Source organism: Clavelina lepadiformis, chromosome 9 (assembly GCF_947623445.1).
Source record: "Clavelina lepadiformis chromosome 9, kaClaLepa1.1, whole genome shotgun sequence".
In the NCBI taxonomy this organism is placed as follows: Eukaryota; Metazoa; Chordata; class Ascidiacea; order Aplousobranchia; family Clavelinidae; genus Clavelina; species Clavelina lepadiformis.
The window spans coordinates 10,716,486-10,739,566 of NC_135248.1; the positions used below are offsets into that span (position 1 = coordinate 10,716,486).

General features: G+C 34.8%; 4 protein-coding genes across 6 annotated transcripts; 1 reads left to right on the top strand and 3 right to left on the bottom strand.

Annotated features, from left to right (window-relative positions):
• Positions 1-1,637: 1,637 nt before the first annotated feature.
• On the top strand, positions 1,638-5,739 carry LOC143471017 (cytochrome P450 2J6-like). Of its 3 annotated transcripts, none has more exons than XM_076969335.1 (10): positions 1,638-2,066; positions 2,139-2,290; positions 2,391-2,493; positions 2,844-2,953; positions 3,127-3,248; positions 3,349-3,464; positions 3,690-3,834; positions 3,997-4,160; positions 4,302-4,642; positions 5,135-5,739. In XM_076969335.1, exons 1-9 carry the CDS (start codon positions 1,803-1,805, stop codon positions 4,617-4,619), a joined length of 1,494 nt encoding a protein of 497 aa, XP_076825450.1. In that variant the 5' UTR covers positions 1,638-1,802; the 3' UTR covers positions 4,620-4,642; positions 5,135-5,739. The 3 variants fall into 3 exon arrangements, with proteins under 3 accessions (XP_076825450.1, XP_076825449.1, XP_076825448.1); XM_076969334.1 differs by having other exon boundaries at positions 5,580-5,739; XM_076969333.1 differs by having other exon boundaries at positions 4,302-5,739.
• Positions 5,740-7,839: 2,100 nt separating this feature from the next.
• Positions 7,840-12,568, bottom strand: LOC143471167 (cytochrome P450 2U1-like). The gene is made up of 9 exons (XM_076969547.1): positions 11,402-12,568; positions 11,125-11,276; positions 10,450-10,552; positions 10,146-10,255; positions 9,853-9,974; positions 9,542-9,657; positions 9,231-9,375; positions 9,004-9,167; positions 7,840-8,337 (listed from the first exon to the last, which is right to left on the bottom strand). Exons 1-9 carry the CDS (start codon positions 11,657-11,659, stop codon positions 8,020-8,022), a joined length of 1,488 nt encoding a protein of 495 aa, XP_076825662.1. The 5' UTR covers positions 11,660-12,568; the 3' UTR covers positions 7,840-8,019.
• A 1,039-nt stretch (positions 12,569-13,607) lies between these two features.
• On the bottom strand, positions 13,608-18,227 carry LOC143471385 (cytochrome P450 2J6-like). The gene is made up of 17 exons (XM_076969847.1): positions 18,206-18,227; positions 17,865-18,018; positions 17,565-17,717; positions 17,317-17,391; positions 17,061-17,067; positions 16,874-16,876; positions 16,623-16,796; positions 16,340-16,449; positions 16,043-16,164; positions 15,109-15,174; positions 14,862-15,029; positions 14,521-14,634; positions 14,291-14,457; positions 14,105-14,138; positions 13,949-14,020; positions 13,728-13,871; positions 13,608-13,654 (listed from the first exon to the last, which is right to left on the bottom strand). Exons 1-17 carry the CDS (start codon positions 18,225-18,227, stop codon positions 13,608-13,610), a joined length of 1,632 nt encoding a protein of 543 aa, XP_076825962.1.
• Positions 18,228-18,818: 591 nt separating this feature from the next.
• LOC143471386 (uncharacterized) lies at positions 18,819-21,006 on the bottom strand. Its single transcript, XM_076969848.1, has 7 exons — positions 20,822-21,006; positions 20,433-20,592; positions 20,169-20,178; positions 19,982-20,050; positions 19,613-19,723; positions 19,381-19,523; positions 18,819-19,104 (listed from the first exon to the last, which is right to left on the bottom strand). Exons 1-7 carry the CDS (start codon positions 21,004-21,006, stop codon positions 18,850-18,852), a joined length of 933 nt encoding a protein of 310 aa, XP_076825963.1. The 3' UTR covers positions 18,819-18,849.
• Positions 21,007-23,081: the final 2,075 nt, after the last annotated feature.

A 23,081-nucleotide genomic window follows, 5' to 3' on the forward strand; every position in this document is an offset into this window, starting at 1 on the left:
CCATACCTTTGGGTTTCGCTCATCAACTATAAAACAAGAAAGGAGACATGGTCTTTGTCTTTTTTGGTATAAACGAAAGAACGACATGATTCTGCAGCTGCGATGTTTGCGCCAAGAAGTGAATTGGCTCCGTGTGACACCGAGGTCAAACTGAGTTTACGCCGTTTCACCGTAGCTCACGTGGAATACACTCTGGCCCGAGACTACAAAGTTTGCAAAATGTGCGAGGGATTTTTAATCTGCGCATTACTTTGCTCAATGCTTTTGTCACGTAGAGGATTTCACGCTCAACACAACATTCTGACCATTGTGAAATGCAAGCTCTATTTCGAAAGTGTATGTTGCGAAAAGTGAATATATAGCCTAGTTAAATTTGAATGCATATACTTTACCAAAAATTTGCCAAGCCTCACAAAAACTTTGCCAGGCCCCGCCGATGAGGTGTGCGATCTACGTGAAGAAACACTGGTCGGCTGGTATATAGGCCTATTGGTAGGATTGCCATACTGTCCTTATTTTGAAGGCCTGTGTCTTAGAAAAATCCTTTGTACTTATTTCTTAGAAATATAATTATTTGGGACTTGGGTCCTTATTTTAAGGACAGAGGTTCCTATTTTGGGCATTTCCACAGCTTTAGTATACCATTTTGCACCAAAGAGATACCAAAATTAAGAACATGCAAATAGCGTTCTCGTTCTATTTCCTTTTTTTTGGAAAAATTGATTGACTTCTCCTGTTGTCCACTGCTTAAGCTAGTATTCTTCTTCCGTTTCCTAATCATCGTTATTTTTGAGTCCAGGCCGATGGCAACCCTGTATGTAGGCACTAAAGTCTAACTCTAAACCAGGGGTGACGAACCTGCGGCCCGCCAAACAATTTTGTGCGGCCCACCAAACGATTTGACAAACGCCCATACATGCAAGGCATATAGGACATTAGGACTTATAGGAAATAGGGTTGCCATACCGTCCGGAATTTAGGGTTAAATTTTGCGTCCGGGAGACCAGCAGTCTTGAACGAAGCGTCCGGTGAGACCAGCAGTCTTGAACTTTCTTTCACCTGTTTCTAATCTTTGCGCAATGCGATATCAAAAGCTGATAGCACAATTGAGTCGCAGCAGTATGTCTTCAATAGATTGCCGCACTCAATCGATGTATTTTTTGCGGCCGCGGGAGCAGCTAAAAATCTGCCAAATGAAGCGGTTGTGCTTGAATGCTAATTATTATGCAAAATGTTAAAAAAATTGTGCGGCCCGCTTGCTCAGCCGTAACTGACAAAGTGGCCCGCGTCATCGAATAGGTTCGTCACCCCTGCTCTAAACCAATACGAATTTGTTGGATTGTGTAAAAAGTTTCCCAACAAAATCCCCTAAATAGTGAAAGGACAGAATCTTAGGTTGGAAGTAGGAAACATCTTTGAATAAACAATATTCTCATCCTGAGGTCTCAAACTGAAACTGCTATAGTCTATTTGGATAGTCTATTTAGATATATTGCTATTTGGATAGTCACATTACCCATTGGCGGTTGCTAAAATCAACTGTTTTAAAATGTATACTTTTTTCTAACTCAACTTCTTGACTTGGAAACACTTAAGAAATGAGTGAGTTCAGCAAAGTATTGGGAGTTCAACCTCCTTTCTACTTTCTAGTGGAAATACTGTATTTACTTAAATGTAATTACTGTACTATTTGCGCAACACATAGGCTATGGATTAGCTTGCAACTAAGAATAGAGTTGAAAATATAGAAAAATCATTCACAGGGTAGTATTTGTTAGACTACATAAAGCCAAACAACAAGTATGTTTGAGCTAGATTTGACTAACCTAATAAATGTGTATTTTTTATTGTGTTTGTCTGGTCTGCTCCTGTTATACTGGTATCAACGCCCACGAAACTTTCCTCCTGGGCCAAGGGGAATTCCCATTTTTGGAATGCTGCCATTTATGGGAAAGTATGGTGAAAGAAAGTTGGCAAAATGGAGCAAAACTTATGGTCCTGTCATGTCATTGCGTATGGGAAGGAATGACGTGGTATTCCTGAACGATTTTAATTCCATCCACGAGGTTGTTTCACTTAACATTTCTTATTCTCTTGTATAAGTTGAAGATAATTGGGATCTTTTTGATCTTTGTCAGGCTTTAGTAAAGCAACATGCCAAATTCTCTGGAAGAACTGATGCAATCACTCCTTTTATGAAGGACATAATGAAAAATGTTGGATATATTGTTCTTGATGATGGAGAATTCTTTAAATCTCAGAAGAAATTGGGACAAAGAGTCCTTTCTGGGTATGTGTACTGTAACTAATTATTTTGACATCATTTTAGATACTGTTACTGCAAATAATAACGTTTTTCTTTCCTTATGTCATATTTTATTTTTTCTAAGGTTGGGCGTTGGTGGTAGAAAACTGGAAAGTCGTGTAACTGAGGAAGCTTCTTATCTAAATGAAGCAATTAGGTCGATGGATGGCAAAGCTTTTGATGCATCGGCGAGTTTTGTTGCAGCCATTAAACATTTGTTTTGACAGGAGAATGAAAAAAGTATCATAAAATTTTTGTTTGTAACTTTGTGTGCCAACGTATTCTAAAGGATCCGGTCTTCAAGCATAGAAATGTATAAATATAGCAATCAAGATAATGTGATAAAAAGCTCTTTTATTTTGTGATGCTTTTCCTTATTATTTTATGGTTTTATTTTTGCCATGACTCATGTTGTACTTTTTTGTTCTATTACTCTACTCTTTATGTATATAACTTACAGATAATATAAAAGTAATTTATTTAAGCAGTTTTTAGCTATATGTGAATGATTTGAAATATATAAATTACTTTAAATCAGATATTCATCAAAAAGGCAGTTGCAAACAATATTTGCAACATAATTTTTGGGGAGCGATTTGATTATGACAACAAGCAGATAGAAGAAATTTTGTCTCGTTTGACGGCATTGTGAGTTTCTTATTGAATTTGTTCAGTTTACAATTACATAGCTATAATTTAAGTTTAATCAAACTTGTTACAAAGATAAATAGACTCCATGTAGTTGTACGTTAGTGAATAATATAATATGTAAATTTGCAATCCATGGCTAGAGCTAAATTAAGTTTTACTTCATTGGCCAGTACTGCTGATACAACCACAGCATTAGCTTCTCGCATCTGTGTACTTGCACCATTTTTACGAGACATACCACCAATTATCTTTGTGTATTCAAGATACAAGGAACGTCTGTCCATGGTGTTTGGTAGGTAGCTTCTTTTCTATAATCTGATATCCAGGACCAAGAGAATTGAAATATTTTGTTACAAGTACTAGTAGTTTTTTATTTGTCAGTCTTATAACAGAGTTTATCAAGAAAAAAGTTGATGAACACAAAGAGACATTTAATGAAGATTATCTGAGAGATTTTATCGATGCTTTCTTGAAAGAATCTATAAAAGATAATAACAATTGGTTTACGGTAAGGTGCATTTTTTCGGCCACAAAAGGCTGTTGTTTTCCAAGTTTCTGAAAAATGTTGTACAGTAGTCGAAACTTTAAAATTCTTAACCTCAATCTGCTAGCAGTTACATCGCGTTCAGTGCATTTAAGTATTGCAACAAATATAAAAAACTGAGATTATGTGTTAAATTTGACTTTAAACGTGATGCAAATTTTATTTCTTAACTCAATCTCTAAATTACAGAATGACCAGCTTATTTTTTATATTCGAGAACTGTTCTTTGCTGGTACTGAGACTGTATCAAGCACACTTACTTGGGCACTTCTCTGTCTTCTGCATTATCCCGAGGTTCATCAGAAACTCCGACGAGAAATCTTAAACGTTATTGGTATGCTAGCCTTATCACAAATTACTCGAAACAAAGAGAAATTTTCAATAATGATTGGGCTATACATTACTTTGTTCATTTGTATTTTTTTTGTAATATTATGTAACTTTTTACACAAAGAAACGATTTCCTTAAGGCTTTCTTGAATTTTTTCGCTTGTAGGGTATGATGGTACAGCGAGTATGACTCATAAACCTATGATGCCATATACCAGAGCATTCCTACAAGAAGTGATGAGATATCGAACTCTGGCCCCACTTTCCATATTTCATAAAACAAACGAAGACGCAGAACTGAACGGCTATTTCATCCCAAAAAATACTATGGTGAGAAAAGTTTTTATTTTGTTTACTTTTTTATTTCGCCAATAGTTGACGATGTAATAAGTTTGGACGTACAGATTATTTTGTGGGTTGTGTGTTAACAAAGATTTAAGGCATTAGTAAAAGAAAACTAAATATTTATAGGTAGGACCAAACATCTGGGCTGTGCATAATGATCCTGATTTTTGGGATGAACCGGAAAAATTTAAACCTGAAAGATTCATTGACGACAAAGGAGAGTTTGTTCAGCCAAGTCACATAATTCCTTTTTCCCTTGGCCCACGGGCTTGTTTAGGCAAACAACTCGCTAAAATGGAAATTTTCATTTTTTTAGTTTCAATGGTTCAAAGGTTTGAGTTTTTACCTAACCCTGATGATTATGAACTTCCTGAAGTTGAGCATGGCACCAGCGGTGTGGCATTTGTGCCACATCCTTTTCGCTTGGTTGCTAAAATTTGCTAAAATTGTAAAGCTTAACTCTGCAGGTAGTTTCAGGCTGTATTTTGAAGATATTGCATTTGTATAATTAAATTTGTAATAAACTTCGCATTACTCAACTCATTTTAAAACCTAAATGCCCTGCATCAGGGTTTTACTCAAGTTTGCAAATTTTTTTCTATGTTAAATCAAATGAAGTCGTTGTTTGACTAAAGTTATGTTGTGTCCGATTGAAGTGAAGTAATATGTTCAAACACTGAACAATCCATTTTAAGTACAATTCAGCGTACTCTGAAACGTTTAACACCGGTTGTTGAACCTTTCTACTGTTAATAATATTCAACCTTTCGAACTTTTAATAATATTTAAATTGCAGTGTTACATTAACACGCCTGTCAGCATGGTTAATACACAAATACAACTGAACCTTTCTATATAAAACAAAACGCGTTAATAAACAATAACCACTTGCTTAAATATTTGCTTTTTAAAACGCGCTGTATAATTTTGCCCTGATTTATTTCTTTTTTTACATTAAGCTGCTTCACTCAATTTCCGTTGTTGGTCGAAGAGCATAAAGATAAATGGTTTTCAAACATTTTCAGAAAGCATACCACTTGGTGCTAGTGCTTTCCATGGTTCAACCAAGGTTTCTAATGCTAAACAAAGCTTGTACTGCCAGCCGTAATCTTACGTCATCTATCCAATAGAAAATATAGATAACCTAAGTTTAAGTAACTTTTACAATTGTATTAAACATTAAACAACTCTGCATCAACAACTGCAATGCTTGATTTGCTTTGTTGGAAGTGTATCTCCTCCTGAAGGAGATGAAAATTTTCTTTCAGTGTATAAATCTTTCGATGTTGTCTCGGGAATGTGATGTCCTAGTTTTTTTCCAATTTTGTTTCAGTTTGAAGATTTTGACGCTTCCTAGTGTGTTTCTCAGCCTTTCCCGTATTTATCCTTGAATTTTATCAACAGGCTGGGATCGACACCGATATATTTGCCATGGAAAGAATACCACGATGTTTACGCAGCTACCATGACCTAGTTTCGTTGAACTAGATGGCCTACTTGGGTTGAACTAGATGACCTAGTTGTTGCAATTGTTTGCAATTCAATAAACGCGGTTGAAAGCTAAGCTTTGTTTTACCTTTTTCTAAAGGAGTTGTTGTCACGGCTGTTTCGTGTAAAGATTGAAATCAAAATATATGTATATGAAACTGCGCAAAACAAATGACATCATAATCATGGAAATAATGCTTTAACATTTGTTTATGGGATATTTAGCGCCCACTAATGCCACCAATTCATTAGCCAAGCGGCAAAACGTCCGTGAGTGTGCAAATGTACCTATCGTTTAGGTTAAATGGAGCGGTTCCTGGTAATCAATAATCACCATGAAAGTAGTCGATCTTTTTTGTAACACCCAGCAGTGCATTTGCCCAGCAACAACCGGTTTGTTACATTTCAAAGTTTTAGTAACTGGAACCGGTTTTCGCGAATCGGCTAAATCCCACCACTGGTTTCACCAAATCTGGAAATTCAGCTGTTAGTTGGATGGCATTACCCGCTAGCTAGCGGTTAGCTGCTATAGACGCTAAATGACAAGTCGCGTAGTAAAATGCAGACAAAAGTATTGTTTATTCTTAAGAAGCATGAAGAAAAGTATTGTATTAGCAACGTATGTCGCGCTAGACTCCAAAATTCATCAAGGAAGCAAACTATTCAAACAGTAAAATGATTAATTAATTATCAAAGCACACATTTCCACGAGTCGATGGATGAACAAACATTTTGCTCCAAGACCTCTCCTACGTTTTCGGTTAATGGTTACCAAAACGATTATTTGCTAAGAGCTCTTGGCCCTTAGCGGCTATTAGCCGGATAAATTTTTTCCCTCCTTATCCTTTCCATACGAAATTAATATTTAAAATTTATGGATGAACGACCAATGTTGCAGGGGATTAATGTGGATGAATACATGCAATAGGTGAGCTACGCCCAATCATAAGAAGAATTTAATTACAGTATTTAACTTTTAGTCAATCATATTTTGATATAATTATAGTTTACATATAAATCAAACACTGGTAACTCTAAAACTTATCCACTTGTCGATAACCAAATGATGAGAAACAACGCAATGCCTACAAGCAAAATATGCCTAAACACGTACATTTCTCTTGTCTAAAATTATAGCAGATTGTACAAAACATTTATTTTGTCCTGAATTATTGCGTATTGAATACAAAACAATTTTCCTTGTTTGTCTGATGTCGATGGTCTTTGGTATATGAAACATGAGCAAGGCTATTCCACTGCTTCATAGAGAACCACAGTGAAGGGCTAGATGAATAAAACTAACTTATACTTTGATTCGGTAATTTATCTTGAACCCATGAACAATGGATCTAACGAGCTATGGTCTCAAGAAAAAGAAGAAATTGAAAATGACTTCAAAAAATAATTTGCCCTGACTTTAAGTTTAACACTCATTGCATTTCCGCACTCTGTAATAGTAATAGTCCACTGAAAGTTATAAAGTTAATTGGTCATAGTAAACCCATAATATGGAAAAAGCCTTTACGTTTATTTCTATCGGAATATTTTTGCGAAAGTTTGTGGCTATAAAATTTGAAATGAAGCAGAAATTTTGAAAAACGTTTAAAACGATTTGATTTATTTCCGTTTTTGAAGTGTTTTGTATAAAGCAGTGTTTCTCAAACTTTTTGCGATCGCGTACCACTCATTCGTTTTTTTTGCTACACTGCGTACCACCTGGCTCCTGAATGACTTATTTTACTCAAATGTACCGGTATTTATTAGTTATTACCGTTATTACTATACCATAACACCAATGAATAGCAAGAAAACACAATTTAATTTGATAGAAGCAACTGTTTCTTCTGCACAAGCTTGTCTATCCGGGGCAACACATTACTCACAGCACATCGAAAATCATGTTCAGCGGTACGCGGTACCACTTAAAAAGCTCTCGCGTACCACTAGTGGTACGCGTACCACAGTTTGAGAACCACTGATATAAGGTATAGTACTATAGTATAGTGCAACCCTCGTCGCGGGCATGGATGGATCGACGATTTCTAACTTATACAAGAAGCATTAACGATTATTATTTTTAACTGTATGGATATTAGCCAAACTTAGACATCTCCGTTTTAACTTTTTCCTTTATTATATTCGATTTTACAAATATTTACCAAGTTTTCATTAAAACTCATGTAAGAAGCTGCTTTATATGGGGTCTTTTTGAAAAACACAACAAATGTTCTCTGTTAAGAAAAGCATCACAACAGGTCACATTTCACCAACACACTTAAAGCAAATTACCTTGTAGTAAAAATTTTTCATTTAATACTGCACAATGTACATCACTAAAATACGTGTTATTAAAAACCTAAATTACTTTGGCTGATAAACAGAAAGGATAAGGTAAAAATGCGAGACCATTGATGCCGTCATCGATTTCTGGAAGCTTGTCACTGTTGGGATCAGGCAGAAACTCGAACTGCTGAATCATTGAAACTAAATAGATGAAGATTTCCATTTGAGCGAGTTGCTTGCCTAAACAAGTTCTTGGCCCAAGTGAAAACGGAATCACGTGATTTGACTTAATAAACTCTCCATCAGCGTCGATGAATCGTTGGGGCTTAAATTTTTCCGGTTCATCCCAATAATCAGGGTCATTATGCACGGCCCAGATATTCGGCCCCACCTGAACATATTCAGTGTTTTAACGTTAGCAGAATGAACGTTATTAAATTAATGTTTAGTACAACCTAAAGAGATTTGTTAAAACCTAAATCAAAGCAGATCATCGTTTCTACTCCTTTCTGTGATAATAACTTATTTATGTAGCCTAAATTGATAGTGATTGATAGTCTAAATTGATAGATAAATTGATAGTGCAACTTAAACAATCTGAATGAAACTTACATTAAATCAAATATAGCCCAGTTATTTGATTACTTTAAATGGTTATACATAATTCGCACTAGACCCTCAAAATGGACTCATGTACAGTATATGAGGACATAAATTAAAACAGGGTAACTATATTTCACCGAAAGTATAGATCACGCAGCCCATAGCTAAAGATATTCGGTTAGGTTAGGAGAATGGGTATCAAAAAAGTCGATTTAAGCTATTTAAGGTTTTAATTGAAGTTAGATTGAGATTAGAAGGAAGATTTAGGTTAGGTTTAAGTTACTGTGTTATAAAATTTAAGTTAGGGTAACAAGAAACCACGAAAAATAGCTTTGAACGCACGATTCGTTTGCAGCGAAATACAGGTAATGGCAGTTAAATTAATGACACTAAAGTCATTATAGCATCAAAGTATCATTTATTTTTAAAAAAGTGAGTTATATTCATAGCTTACCGTTGTGTCTTTTGGTATAAAGTACCCTTTGAGCTCGGAGTCTTCATTTGTTTTATGTGGGAGAGATATTGGATTTAAAGTTCGAAATCTCATAAGTTCTTGCATAAACGCACTTGTATATGGCATCTTAGATTTGTAAGACATGGTAATTTTCCCGTCAGAACCTGCAAAAATGTTTTTAAATTTGGGTTCGTTGATGGAATAACATACAAACGATTGCGTATTACCTAAAACATTCAAAATTTCTTCTCGGAGTTTATTTTGCGTTTCTGGATAATGCAAACAACAAATAAGTGCCCAGGCCAAGGTACTTGCTGCAGTTTCGGTACCCGCAACCAAAAGTGTACGAATGTAAAAAATTAGTTGACGATCCTGTAATAATTGCACGTGTTTTACCTCAAAAGATATAGTTCTTTGTTTTAGTACATCTTATTAAATTACTGACACTTTTCCGTGTCGGGAATTGTCATACTTCCATAAATTTGCATCATAATTAGACAGGTTGTAATTTGTACGGTGTATAGTATAAGGCAATTACCGTAAATCCATAACTATTTTCTTTCATAGATTCACTTAAAAACGCATCAATGAAATCTCTCAAATCCTCTACATTAAATGTGGCTCTGTGTGTATCAATCTTTTCTTGTATAAAATCTGTAAAAAAGTGTTTTATGTAACACTAATATGCACTAAAACAATAACACATATCCTGCCTTTGTACAGTAAAGAAATGCTTTTTATTATTTCTTAATTTTGTTACAATTGTTAATGTTAAGTTTAGGATGGTTTGAGAATCATTCAACTCAATCAGAAACGTAGGAAACATCGGCATAGGTATAGGCCACGTACTTAATGAAGTCTCTAATTTTTTTTTGAATCTCGAGATTATAAAAGAAACAGGTGGTAAATACTTCAAGAATGGTGCTAGCGTGCAAATGCGCGAAGCTAGTGTGGTAGTTGGGTCTTTAAGTCTGAAATATAAAGCAAGAAAATAAGCAGCCTATTGTGATACAAAACAAAGTTGACTCTAACGTTTTAAATTTCATTTTTTGAAACCTTTTGGTTAATATGCCTTTCCACATTGAGCAAATATTGCATGAATTTATTTCATATTTAATTACTATAGAAGTTTTTCTTCTCACCCGTTTAGCAAACGGTCAATAATATCTTCTACGAGCTTGTCGTCGTAATTAAAACGCTTTCCAAATACAACGCTACAAATGTTGTTTGAAATCGCCTTTTGCAAAACTTTCTGCAGACCAATATCATGCAGGTTTAATACGTGGAAATGTCAACAAATGAGGAAACTTTTTATGTGCTACTTATATAAATAAAATGTCATTGATTACGTATATAAGTATTGTATATGTTAGCAAAGTTTACCGATATGTTAAAAGCCCTTCCTTTCATTGATAGTGATAACCTAAGTGTGTTAACTAACTTTACCGATATATAAAATGAATCTCCTTTCGTTGATGCTATTGCTTTAACAAGATAATTCGTTTCTTCAAGTACACGACTTTCAATACTTTGCTTTCCTATCCCGACCCTTGTTTAAAAAGACAAATAACCATCAAACATTTGCAGATATTAAGTTCAATAAAGGTTATACTTGGCCTAACACATTTTGGTTAAATTATGTTTAATTTGGAGAATGTCAATACTCTTAAAGTTATTTGTACCGATATACGGTTTATACCTATAACTTTATTTACCGTACGTAAAGTAAATAACTGTAGAAGAAAAATATTATCTGTATTGGTAAAGTAATTTTTAATTTAAACCAACTATATTTTTATTCAGGAGTTATTTTGTAGGATTTTTTATACAGTTTGCATCATACTTAAGTAGGACTGTAGGCCTACTATATGCATTTGTTATACTGAACATAGTTCAGTTAAGACTTGATTAATTGTTACTAATTTACCAAACATCGAAGTGTAGAGCTATAATCATTTCAGACTTTTCAAAACACATGGCTTGGGTAATAACAAAGGTGTATACAGTAGGTCAGTGCAAACGTATTTACTGTTGGCATTTTTTGGTTTATGGTATACGAAAGAACGTGCTTCATCAACTTTTGTAAAGATAAAAACACTATGTAGTATAACTAACTAATACCCTCGAAGTGCCAAGAGTCCTAATCTCTTTTGGCTCTTGAAGAATTCTCCATAATCAAGAACAGCAAATCCAGCACCTTTTGCTATATCAGTCATTATTGGGAGAGTGTGTTTCGGCCTACTTGAGAATTTGCTCTGCTGTTTAACGAGTGCCTGCAATATTATAAGCTTTTTAAACCATAAATAAAAAAGTACAATTTGAACGAATTTTTGTCACATACGTACACTAAAATAACAAGCGTCAACGTTGTTAAATCTCTTTATATAATCTATTAAACCTCGTAGATAGATTCGTAGTCATTCAAAACTACAAAGTCCTTCCTCCCAAAGCGTAAAGAGATCACCGGACCATAACTTTTGCTCCATTTCGCTATTTTCCTTTCGCTGTATTTCCCCAAAAATGGTAATATTCCCAAAAAGGGAATTCCCCTCGGCCCGGGAGGGAATTTGTACGGTCGCCAAAACCAGTACAACAAAAGTAAACCGACTACACCAGTCAAGGTGTACACATTAAGTATGTGATTGCAGTCTAACATATTTATTTAATTGAATATGGCTTGCAAGTTGCTTTAAATAAATATCAGAGATATAGCACACCAAAACGCCAGTAGTAACAAATTGACCAACCAAAGCTCATTAGTTGAGTTTGCTTAAAACGCTTTTCGGGATTAATTAACATGTGCAATATAAATGTACATGCATCTATTTACCGCACCATTTATTACATACAGCTAAGCTACGCCGTATTTAAGTAGCCGTTTATGTTATTAGTCGAAATAACGATAATTATAACCCAAAAAGTAAGCAAACATATAGGTTTACACACTTATAGTCAACCTTAACCACAATACAAGGGCCTACTAATCCTTAGACAAACTAACATTTAAAGTTTTGTTGAAAACTATCAATGGGAATCTTTGCTTGGTTATTTTAGTCGATTTCTTTCTAGTCTATTTACATAGCATACTTCTTCCACGAAAAAATTTCGACATCCTTCTCTTTAAGCTGACTTTGTGGCTCTTTCTTAACATATTGAGTAGCTTAGATATCTGACGTCATTGCATAATTCTTTGTTGCCTAAGTAGACGTCAGTCTTTAAAATCATTTCTCGTGTAGCAAATTGTTGTCGTAGCCAATTGTTACGTCAAGACAAACGAAGCACTGGGTTCAAAGAACCGCGACCAACCAAAGAATGAGCCTACAACATTTAACCTGTTTACCAAATACGTCACAGAAAACAAGCCAATCACACAACACACAGTACCTTACTATAATTAAGCCAAAATAATAGCACAAGGATTAAAAATCAGAAATTGGCACACATTAGTTGCAATCATAACACTTTAAGAACTTATTAGTCATCATAAGTACCAAATATTACTTGGTTTCTTATGCCAGCTGTTACGAAATACCAACATATACACTGCTAGACATACGCTCATATAGCTGTACTTTGCAACGGTTGAAATATGCATTGCTTGTTGGTTTCACCCGGTTAAGTTAGCTTTGCTGAAGCCCTGAGGCCATAAGCGCGGTTTAGTAAACAGAAGCATCTTTTGTCTGGTTATGCTAAATGCTGGTTAATATTTAGGTTTAATGTTTCACTTTTAGGCTTAGCATACCCAAGTCTTCGGTTGTCAACTGGAAAGTGTCGTATCGGCCCGTTTGTAAAACCTATAGCTGTATGTTTTGGAGTGTAAAAGTCGCAAATTTGGGTGTTTCAAATTGAGAACCAGATTAAAGTAGTCTACAAATGTTCAAGCTGTTCAACTATTTAGTTGAACAGTTAATTTAGAATATTTAGTTTTTTACGAAAGCTGTACGTTTAAATAATTATTTGTGCTTAAATTAATTATTTGCTTAAACACAAACTTCTGTACGGTTGTGTACTAAAAATTTCAATAGGATAAAGGGGCTTATACTAAAAAGTTTTCTTAAATATTCATTGGTATTGTGACAGTTTGCGATTGTCAAATATATTCATTTTTAATTCAGAATTTATAAGATATCAAGCATGCTACTCCGGCCGTTAATTCAAACACACTGGTATATGTGAAAGGCATTGAAATAGGCGTTTAATATTTACTGGCATGAGTAGTAATCTTACATGAATATTTATACTGTAGATAGTGAGTGCGAGATTGAATTAACGAACTGTGCCCTAATGAAAGTTCTCAGGGTTCAATTGAGGCTTCTATTTCCGTATGTTAAGCAAACGTACTACAAGAGTTAATGATAATTGTATCCCCTCAAGTTGAATTGTTTTAACGTCCAAGAGTAATTGCTTGGTAGAAATAAAACAGGCTTTTACGTTCCGGGGGGATATGGAAATAAATCTGTTTCCGATAAAATGTTTATAGTTTAAAAATTGAACTATATTGCACTGAATAAGGGTGTAATTAAACTTGAAGTATTGTTTTTATTTGCACAACAGTTATGTAGCATGTAAAACTGTACACATCAGACTAAAACATCTATAGCAAGCTAACTTGTATCAGAAGCGTATCCATTTAATGTATTGCACGTCATGCCTGTACGTCAACAAGCTACTGTATATATTATAAAAACAATCAAGCATAAAGTATAATGCTTTGGCTGATAAACAGAAAGGATAAGGTAACATTGCAAGTCCATTGATGCTGTCATCGATTTCTGGAAGCTTGTCACTGTTGGGATCAGGCAGAAACTCGAACTGCTGAATCATTGAAACTAAATAGATGAAGATTTCCATTTGAGCGAGTTGCTTGCCTAAACAAGTTCTTGGCCCAAGTGAAAACGGAATCACGTGATTTGACTTAATAAACTCTACATCAGCGTCGATGAACCGTTCGGGTTTAAATTTTTCCGGTTTATCCCAAAATCAGGGTCATTATGCACGGCCCAGATATTCGGCCCACCTGCATATATTCAGTGTTTTAACGTTAGCAGAATGAACGTTATTAAATTAATGTTTAGTACAACCTAAAGAGATTAGTTAAAACCTAAATCAAAGCAGATCATCGTTTGTACTCCTTTCTGTGATAATAACTTATTTATGTAGCCTACTATAGGTACAAGATGCGCAGACTCAAGTAGAATACCCATAAGTGAAAATGATACTAAAATTTGCATTTGGTGTTACATATTTTAAACATTTTAATTTTGAAAGAGTTGCGTGTATAGCTTACCGTAGTGCTTTTTGGTATAAAGTACCCGTTGAGCTCGGAGTCTTCATTTGTTTTATGTGGAAGAGCAATCGGAACTACAGCTCGAAATCTCATAAGTTCTTGCATAAATGCACTTGCTGTATATGGCATCTTAGGTTTCTGCGACAAGGTAGCATTACCATCGGATCCTGGAAAAATGCATTTAAGTTTTGGTTTGAAGATGGGATAACATAAAAACATTCACGTGTTACCTAGAACATTCAAAATTTCTTCTCGAAGTTTCTTTTGCGCTTCTGGATAATGCAAACAGCAAAGTAGTGCCCAGGTTAACGTGCTTGATACAGTTTCAGTACCCGCCAAAAGGTCTCAAATGTAAAAAATTAATTGATGGTCCTGTTAAATGCAAGTTTTACTGTACCTTGATAGATTGTAATAGATTTCTAATTTTTTTAATTAGTTATACAGTGCCTTTCGTTGTCGGCAAATACCATATTTAAAAATAGCATCTTAATTAGACCATTTTGTCCAAAATTTGTAGTCGATGTAACCAGCAAATTTATAAAATGCTGACCATGTAAACCTAAAAAGATACCTTTCAAGCCAGCAAGTGTTGCATTTAACCCTACCTTGAATAGTAGAAATGCGCACGGTTTTCTTAAAGTGTCGTATAAAACGACCTGAACGAACGATAGTTGAAAACAGGACAGTAGAAATAACTCCAAAGAATATAAAGTACGTGTGTGGATTGTGTGATTTCTATCTGTGCAGAACCCAGGGTATAATATAATTTAATCTAAAAGGTACAAGCACAAGGTTAAGAAATGATTACTACACTGAACCTTTGTACATATTAGCAATAATATAAGACGATGCAGGTGGGTCACATGGTTTACAGATAAATAGGCCTAAAACAGATTTCCCAGCAACTAATTTAGAACGTTGCATGACAAACAATCAATTAAACAAATTCAAACTGATTATTGCTTTGGACGTATTACAGTAATTTAACCGGGATTAATACGGATATACAACAATACTACACATCGCACTGGCGTTTTCACTTGTAAATATGCTAGGCTAGCCAACAAAACTTCCGGCGTACGGTTGGCTACTGGTTCCTTGCTGGTTACTTATTCGCCGTCGAAGTTAGCTACTCGTTGCATTTTTACTTATTCAGTTACTTATTTGCAGTTTGCATGAAGATTACTTATCAAATCATTTGCCGTCTGTTGTAAAAGTCAAAACTTTGAACATATTAACAATGACAAGAGTAAGGTAAATTTAAATAAATTGATACAAGTTGAAATGAAACATCATAAAGCTTTAAAAGGGAATAAAACTCAAATAAATTAATACAAATGCAATTAAATTTTAAAGTATTTCTAAAAGTTCAAATAAATGCTTTCAATATCATGTTAATTTAAAAAATTATGAAAAGCAAACAAGTCTCAATATTTTATATAAAATCAAGTAACTTCTGAAAAAATTGAAAAAAAATAAAAAAGCTCAAATAAGTTTTATTTCTATAATCTTTAGATAGTCGGTAACTAGCACTATTCTCTCTTGTTCCGAATAATTTTGCCGTTTTTTTGTTTGTTATCGGTTTCAATTATTATTATTATTATCGACAATTGCTTAAATTGTAATAACATAAAAATTTTCAATATCCTTCAAACAAACTGACTTAATAAAATTAATTAATCAGTAGTTTTTTAATGGGTATTTGCTAATTTTGCACTTCCGATTAATCGATTCGATGGTTACGCCACGTACTTAATGACACCTCTAGCTCTTTCTTGAACTTTGAGAATATAAAAACAACAGGCGGTAAATATTTTAAGAACGGTGCAAGCGTGCAAATGCGCGAAGCTAGTGAATTAGCCGGGTCTTTAAGTCTGAAATGTAAAGCGAGGAATGAACAACATACAGTATTTTGATACTAAAAAAAGGTAAGAAACCGACATTTTAAGTTTCACTTTTGAAAGTATTTGGGTTGTATCTGTTGATCTTTAACACCAATATAGCATAAATTTATTTCACAGACAAATAATACAAATTTTCTCTTCTTACGCATTTAGCAAACGGTTCATGACGTCCTCCACGCGCTTGTCGTCGTAATCAAAACGCTTTCCAAATACAACGCTACAAATGTTGTTTGAAATCGCATTTTGCAAAACTTTCTACAAACCAAGATCATTCAAGTTTATTACGTGAAAATGTTAGCAAACAAGTAAGCACATATGTGCTATATTTATATAAATAAAAGTCACTGATTACTTATATAGGTAGCTTTTAAAAGTTCACCACGAATAGTTACTGATAGTGATAACCTAGGTGTGTTAACTAACTTTACCGATATATCAAAGGAATCTCCCTTCCTTGATCGTATTGCCTTAACCAGATAAGACGCTTCTTCGATTACACGACTTTCGATACTTTGCTTTCCTATTCCAGCCCTTTTCCAGAAAGACAAATATAAAGCATTAAGTCTTTGCGGATTGTAAATTAATTTAAGGTTATATTTGTTCTTGCAGTATTTTGGATAAATTATTTTCTACTGTAAGTGGATTGGCAGTATTCTATGGAAAAACTGTATAACTTTACCATCTGTACGTAACGCAAATATAGTTTAAGGTCCAAGCATGCCTGCTACAGTACTTGTTTTACGAGAGTTTGTTTTTAGTGAATTTTAGATTGCTTGAAGTATGGAGCAGTCAGCAATATATAATATACACTATATACATATGTTACTAACCATAATTTAGTTAAATGATTAGTTTTTACTCATTACACCAAACCTATAAATTAATATAGCTAATCATTTATAACATTTTAAAATACACGAGGTTCGGCAAAAAAAGAGGTCAGTCCAAATGCTTTTATTGTTAACCCACTTATAAAAAGCCATATTTAATAAAATATTTTGCACAGATATTATCATCACTTAGTAATTAAAACACACTTACAGCCAGCCTCGTTAATCCGGACCACTTTGTGTCGTTACAAAATGTCGGTTTAGCGAAATATCTGGTTAATTAGAATAGAACCAATGAATAATAGGACGAAATTTTTCGTAGTGAATGTCAGGCCGTACTGCTGACGGTGCTACTTGACACTTCAGCCTATTACAAAAATCCTAGGAGTGAGATTTCTACTTTCATTGTGCCTAGATAATAATTGGCTATTGTTTTCGTCTTTAACGATAAACGCACAAAAACTTGCCTTCACAGCCTATCTTTTTCGTCGCGCACTTTGCATCTCCTTTTATCGAATTTTGTTTCTATTGATTTAACACATCTGTTCCGAAACTTCTGTGTAGGAGTCAGACGGCGGGGTTTCCGGATTAAATAGGTAAAGGGCATAGGAAGAAAGCGATTCCCTGCAGTTTTGTGTCGGATAGTGGGGATTCCCGTTATTCGTGGTTCGGATTAACGAAATTTGACTGTACCTAAGAAGAGTCAAGACTCGGGGTTTGAGTGATGAGAAATCATCGCCGACTTTAAGTCGTGCAATGACTTTACTCAGACCGAGGGTAAACATTGCGATATCATTTATATCATACATACAAAAACAACACTTAGTAAAACGAACTCACCCACGAAGAGCCAAGAGTCCCAATCTTTTTTGACACTTGAAGAAGTCTCCATAATCAAGCACAGCAAATCCAGCGCCTTTTGCTATTTCAGTTATAATTGAGATAGTATGTTTCGGCCTACCTGAAAATTTGCTCTGCTGTTGTATACGAGCGCCTGATGAAACAACAATTAGTTTTTAAATTAAGTTTTAGTTTAACTTCGGACAAATTTTTGTCTTCAATTAAAGTATAATACACATCAGTGTTTCTAGATCTTTTCGTGCAATCTGCTAAACCTTGTGGATGGAGTTGTAGTCATTCAAAACAACGAAGTCTTTTCTTTCAAAACGCAACGAGATCACCGGGCCATAACTCTTGCTCCATTCCGCAATCTTTTTTTCACTACATTTTCCCAAAAATGGTAGCACACCTAAAAATGGAATTCCTCTGGGCCCGGGAGGGAATTTGTACGGTCGCCAAAACTAATATAGCAAGAGTAATCCGATTATACCAGTCAAGGTGTACACATTAAGTATGTGATTGCAGCCTAACAAATTTATTTAATCAACTCTGGCTTGCTACAAGTAATGTCACACTAAGGGCACAGTAAAATACAATTAGCGACGCATTGACCAAGAAAAACGCATAAGTCGGTTTGATTTATACCGTGTTAACTTGTGCTATGTTTACGTGTCTTACATTTACTGTGTCATTTATTACAAACGTGTATTACGCTATTTTTAAGTATAACCTATATATTCTGTCATGCGTAATGACACGTTAAAGGCATTAATATTTGGTAATGACTCATTACGTAAAACATCAAAACGTAAAAAACCGAAAGCTATTATTGTTTTTTGACGTTAAGTTAAGCACTAACTTGAGAGATTGTTATCGGATTTGACGTTCATAAGTTAATTTCATAGAAACGTTTATTTTCTTTTAAACAGTACAAATAAACTCTTTTACAAGAAATGACATCACACATGTCAACTGTATTTCCAGTTTAAAGAGTACAAACTACGCAAACAATTTCACGACCAGCAATATATGGTTCACAAGGCAAAGAATGACATTCGATTTCAATCATAAATAAATATTCTCCGTGTTGTTCGCCTTCTGTGCCTGGCACAACTTGTGGTTTGTTATCTACACATATTGGAGATGTCGTATGCTTCGCACTATAAGCATTTCCCATCAAGTAACCTGTATATTCTTCTGTCCATCCGTCTGGGCATACGTCTCGTCCAGGTATCATGAGCTTTATCAAATATACATAATTACCCTTTACGAACACGTTACCTTAGAACTTTTATGTTAATGGTGGTTGAACGGTGTTAACCTCAGTAGTATATTAATAACATAGTAAACAAAAACAAGATTATACAGCACGCTTAATGTTAACATTAATTTATCGACACGTGCTTCCGCGAGCTTAAGCTTGCTTCTTCGAGTTTAACAATGTCTTAAATTGGCAATATTTTACTCTAATGCTGTACTATGGCGTTAGTTTACTATTTTGTCACAGAATTTCTACCTGATTGTTTCTTCTTTCCGCCAAGCAAACTGCACAAGGAACCGAATGAAGGCTTAATGACTTACCCTCTGTAAGTGACAAGTCCAACAACGGGTTGATCCAAGTTGAATCATGAAATTCAACCCCATATAATCTACCAGCACCTGTTTTGCAATGACAGAGTCCTAAACTTCTTGTAAATAATTATGCCACAAATTTCGTCAAACAGCCTCGTAAATGGAAAAATATTAACTTGTCTGAAACCCATCCAGATATCTACCAGGCTTGTAGGTAACGTTGTGATGAAGGCACAAGTATTGCGACGAACCACCTGTATGACTGTAATATGCTCCTGCTGCGTAACCTATAAAGAAAACAAGAACCTGATTTAACTGTACACTCAGGTAAATCCGACACTATAAACAAATAAAAAATATAAAAGCTTAGAAGAATGTTATAATATATACAATTAATAAGCGTTAAATTGTATCTTGAATTTAATTAATAATTAAACAATTAATAAATAGTGAAATGTATTTTGATTAACAATATGCTATACAATAACTTTTTTGTAAGTTTAGATCTGGTGAAATACAGAAAGTTTAATCTTGGCAAAGGTTACCATCATAAACCAATTTGTTGCTTGGAGAGCATTCCCGGCGACCCCATCTTATGTAAGGCACTCCCGTCTCTGCATAAAGTAGGCTTTGTACAGTAATGTTGATAAGTTAGCTAAGCAGGATACGAGATAAGCAAATTCGAAGCGTTTGTTCAAATCCTGCTCATAATCTTCAGTTTTCGGGACTTACCTGTTCTGGTCTGCAAGAAATAAATTAAAAACAATAGATTACCTTTGACGAAATAAGCAGTCAAAAAATGTAAAAGAAGCTTCCTTAAAACTTAATAGACTTTGGTATATGCAATACAGCCTGTCTTGGATTTTACCATAAATTACAATATTACAGAAAAAACGGTATAGTCCTTCATATAATTTGCGTTGTACCAAGTAATGCCGTTAGTGACCACGTGTTGTTATAGTCACATGACATACAACAAACGGGAAAAACCCTTACCAATTGTACATCGTCGTTTGATGATGATCTTCTGCTGAGTAGATGGGGATGTTTTTCTGCTAATTTATCGGAATTCTTGTAAATTGCTTCCGAATTTCTGCGATAACGATTCTCAAGTCGAGCTGTCCTTTGCGACATTGCAAATATCTTTGTTTTCATCCTGTAAAAGTCAAAACAATTTTATTAAAAATCAATGGTCTGTTTTAGTAATTTTAAACAAAGCAGTTTAACTTGATAGTCGATGGATTGAGCTCATAAAAGATTAAACACATTTGGTCAGTTCTAATCCATTCAAATATCATAGAGTTGTGCGGAAGTATATCACTAACTTATTGTTTTCACCAGGTAGCAAATTGTAACACACAACACTCAAAACTTATTCAACTTACAATCGCATTGAGTTGTTGGCGTTGAGTGCGTACATTGCGCATCCAACACATAAAATGGCAACAACCAAGCAACAGAGTAGATTTGAAACAGATATTTTGCTGTAAGCAGCAAGTCGTGACATTGCTGAAGTTTCTCTGTGTGAGACTTTTGCAAGATAGTTGCTTGAGGTAACCTTAGGCTTCATGTTAGAAAGTTTTTAGCATTACACTTCGCCGTTAACATAAAACTGAAACTGCAGCTGCAATATATGTGAAAACTATATATGTTGAGATATCAATCCAGCTTAATCCAGTACAAACAGGAAATTGTTTTGAACGACAGACCAGACCTTTTACAAAATCTCTTGTTTGTATTTGACATGTATTGGAACTTAAACTACCACGACTTGTTGGCGACTCAAACTTCACTTCCGTTTTTTGGTTTGATTCTTAATAGGTTGTTTTTTCGGCGCTTTCGATGATAACACCATTAACGATTATAAAAGAAAGTTTGCTGATATTGTTATATAAAGACCTTAGTTTAAGAATGCTCCTTATTTTTGCAACATGTAATTCCCTTGTCAGGCAGGATTACATTCCACTTACTTTTCCGAGTTGCCCAGTAGGCTATACACCTTTCTCAAAATAACCTGTAATATGTCGTTCGTGGTAAAGTACTTGTGTTGTGTATAAGAAAAAATATCATCAAGTTTTTTTCCTTGATCAAGGTCAACAACTAAAGCTTTTAATTCATCGCTCTAAATATAAGGCGATATAGTACGTTCATTTCCCCTTGCCTTATATGGTCACGCGTGCGGCCTCAGTAATGAAGTATTTTAACGTCATAACGAGGAGTACTTGGCCAGCCTGCAAATTAATTGCACATATTTTCCTGAAGTATCCCTAAGGCTAGATATGGAGCACTTAATGCAACGATTAAAAGTTAAGCAAAACATGAAAAACCAGCCACAAACCCGCTCGCAACTGGCCACTGAGTATAGCATTTATGATCACAAAGTAAAGTCGATCTATAGACTCTAACTTTTATAAACGAACAGTTCCTTACAAGGTCGACAATTAGAAGAAATAATCGTAACCATGTAATTTAGGTTTCGTTCACGTGGTTATATAAATGTTTAATAAATGTTTGTCAGTACCAAAACTTCTTTATATCTACAAGTACAGTATTTTGATCAGAATCAAGTTTTTGTTGCTGCAATGCTATGCGTAGGCCATGGGTATACCGACTATCGAGGTTCGTCGTTGTCGTCGTCGTTACCGACCCTTTAGGTAATTAGGTTTGTCAGAAACAATTGGTTGTTATCAGTTATCATTACATTTTCTCGCATGCAACTGCCTTTTACAGTAAATGTAGCGTTTTCTTGAACGGATGAACAACTTCGTTTATCTTGACCTGTAACCTATATTGTTGTTCGTTGTCCCAATAAGTGAGGTAACGTTTGGCACTACAAACAAAATGACAGTGAGTCCATCTGCACTTCACAAAAGCAGGTTTCAGTTGGCATTTGTAAAAGGATGCGTTGTGCTGTCCGTTTAGATGTGTTTTTCGAAACCAGGACGAGAGTGATGTAAAAACTATCACATTAGGTTAGTGTTGTGGACTAGCAATCACTGAAAGCTAACATGAGCTTTATTCAACTGAAAGTTAGGATATTCCAACAAACACAGATCGTAATATGACAATAAGATCATTATAACCGTGCTTAGTTCTTAACGGTTTGACCACCAATTGTGAACGTACTACACTGAAATGTCACCCAGGAGTCACTCAACGGTATCATTTTAGGAGGACCAAGAATCTACCATATCCGCTTGAAGAAGTGCGACAGTTTTTTGCAGGGTGCCACGTACGCGCGGAAGTGAAGCCCATTCACGGCAAAATGACAACAAATCTTCAAGGATCTTTGTAAGGCAAAACGTTAAGCGTCAAACGTGGAAAGCGATATGGTGAAAACGCTACGTAAACGAAATTTTGCAATAAACTATAAAGGCGCATCAGAAAGTTTATTTCTGAACGCTTCATTGTTATGTATGAAGCTGAAACTATTGTTTATTATAGGTTAGCTTGCATCCATATTCTGCGCAATTACGAGAAACCCACTAATAAAATTAAAAAACTCATATTTTAGAGAACATATGTAAAAGTGAACAAAATCGGACCAAGGTTGACATCTTTAACCTCCCTTAATCTGAAAGTTTGAAACTTGATAATGTTACCGGCCTTTTTCTAGTGCTGGTTCGAAGAGACCTGCAGTTAACT

Coding starts and splice junctions, on each gene's coding strand:
- LOC143471386 (XM_076969848.1), bottom strand. CDS start 21,006: ATGAAGCCTAAGGTTACCTCAAGCAACTATCTTGCAAAAGTCTCACAC. Junction 19,524..19,612: donor TCTGGATGGGTTTCAGACAA/GTTAATATTTTT, acceptor ATTGCAAAACAG/GTGCTGGTAGATTATATGGG. Junction 19,105..19,380: donor CGGAAAGAAGAAACAATCAG/GTAGAAATTCTG, acceptor TATTTGATAAAG/CTCATGATACCTGGACGAGA.
- LOC143471385 (XM_076969847.1), bottom strand. CDS start 18,227: ATGGAGCAAGAGTTATGGCCCG. Junction 18,019..18,205: donor GGAGCAAGAGTTATGGCCCG/GTGATCTCGTTG, acceptor TTGTTTCATCAG/GCGCTCGTATACAACAGCAG. Junction 14,139..14,290: donor TTATACCAAAAAGCACTACG/GTAAGCTATACA, acceptor TTATTATCACAG/AAAGGAGTACAAACGATGAT.
- LOC143471167 (XM_076969547.1), bottom strand. CDS start 11,659: ATGTTAGACTGCAATCACATACTTAATGTGTACACCTTGACTGGTGTA. Junction 11,277..11,401: donor ACTACGAATCTATCTACGAG/GTTTAATAGATT, acceptor ATAATATTGCAG/GCACTCGTTAAACAGCAGAG. Junction 9,376..9,541: donor AAAATAGTTATGGATTTACG/GTAATTGCCTTA, acceptor CAATTATTACAG/GATCGTCAACTAATTTTTTA.
- LOC143471017 (XM_076969333.1), top strand. CDS start 1,803: ATGTTTGAGCTAGATTTGACTAACCTAATAAATGTGTATTTTTTATTG. Junction 2,067..2,138: donor ATTTTAATTCCATCCACGAG/GTTGTTTCACTT, acceptor GATCTTTGTCAG/GCTTTAGTAAAGCAACATGC. Junction 2,954..3,126: donor TTGTCTCGTTTGACGGCATT/GTGAGTTTCTTA, acceptor TTCATTGGCCAG/TACTGCTGATACAACCACAG.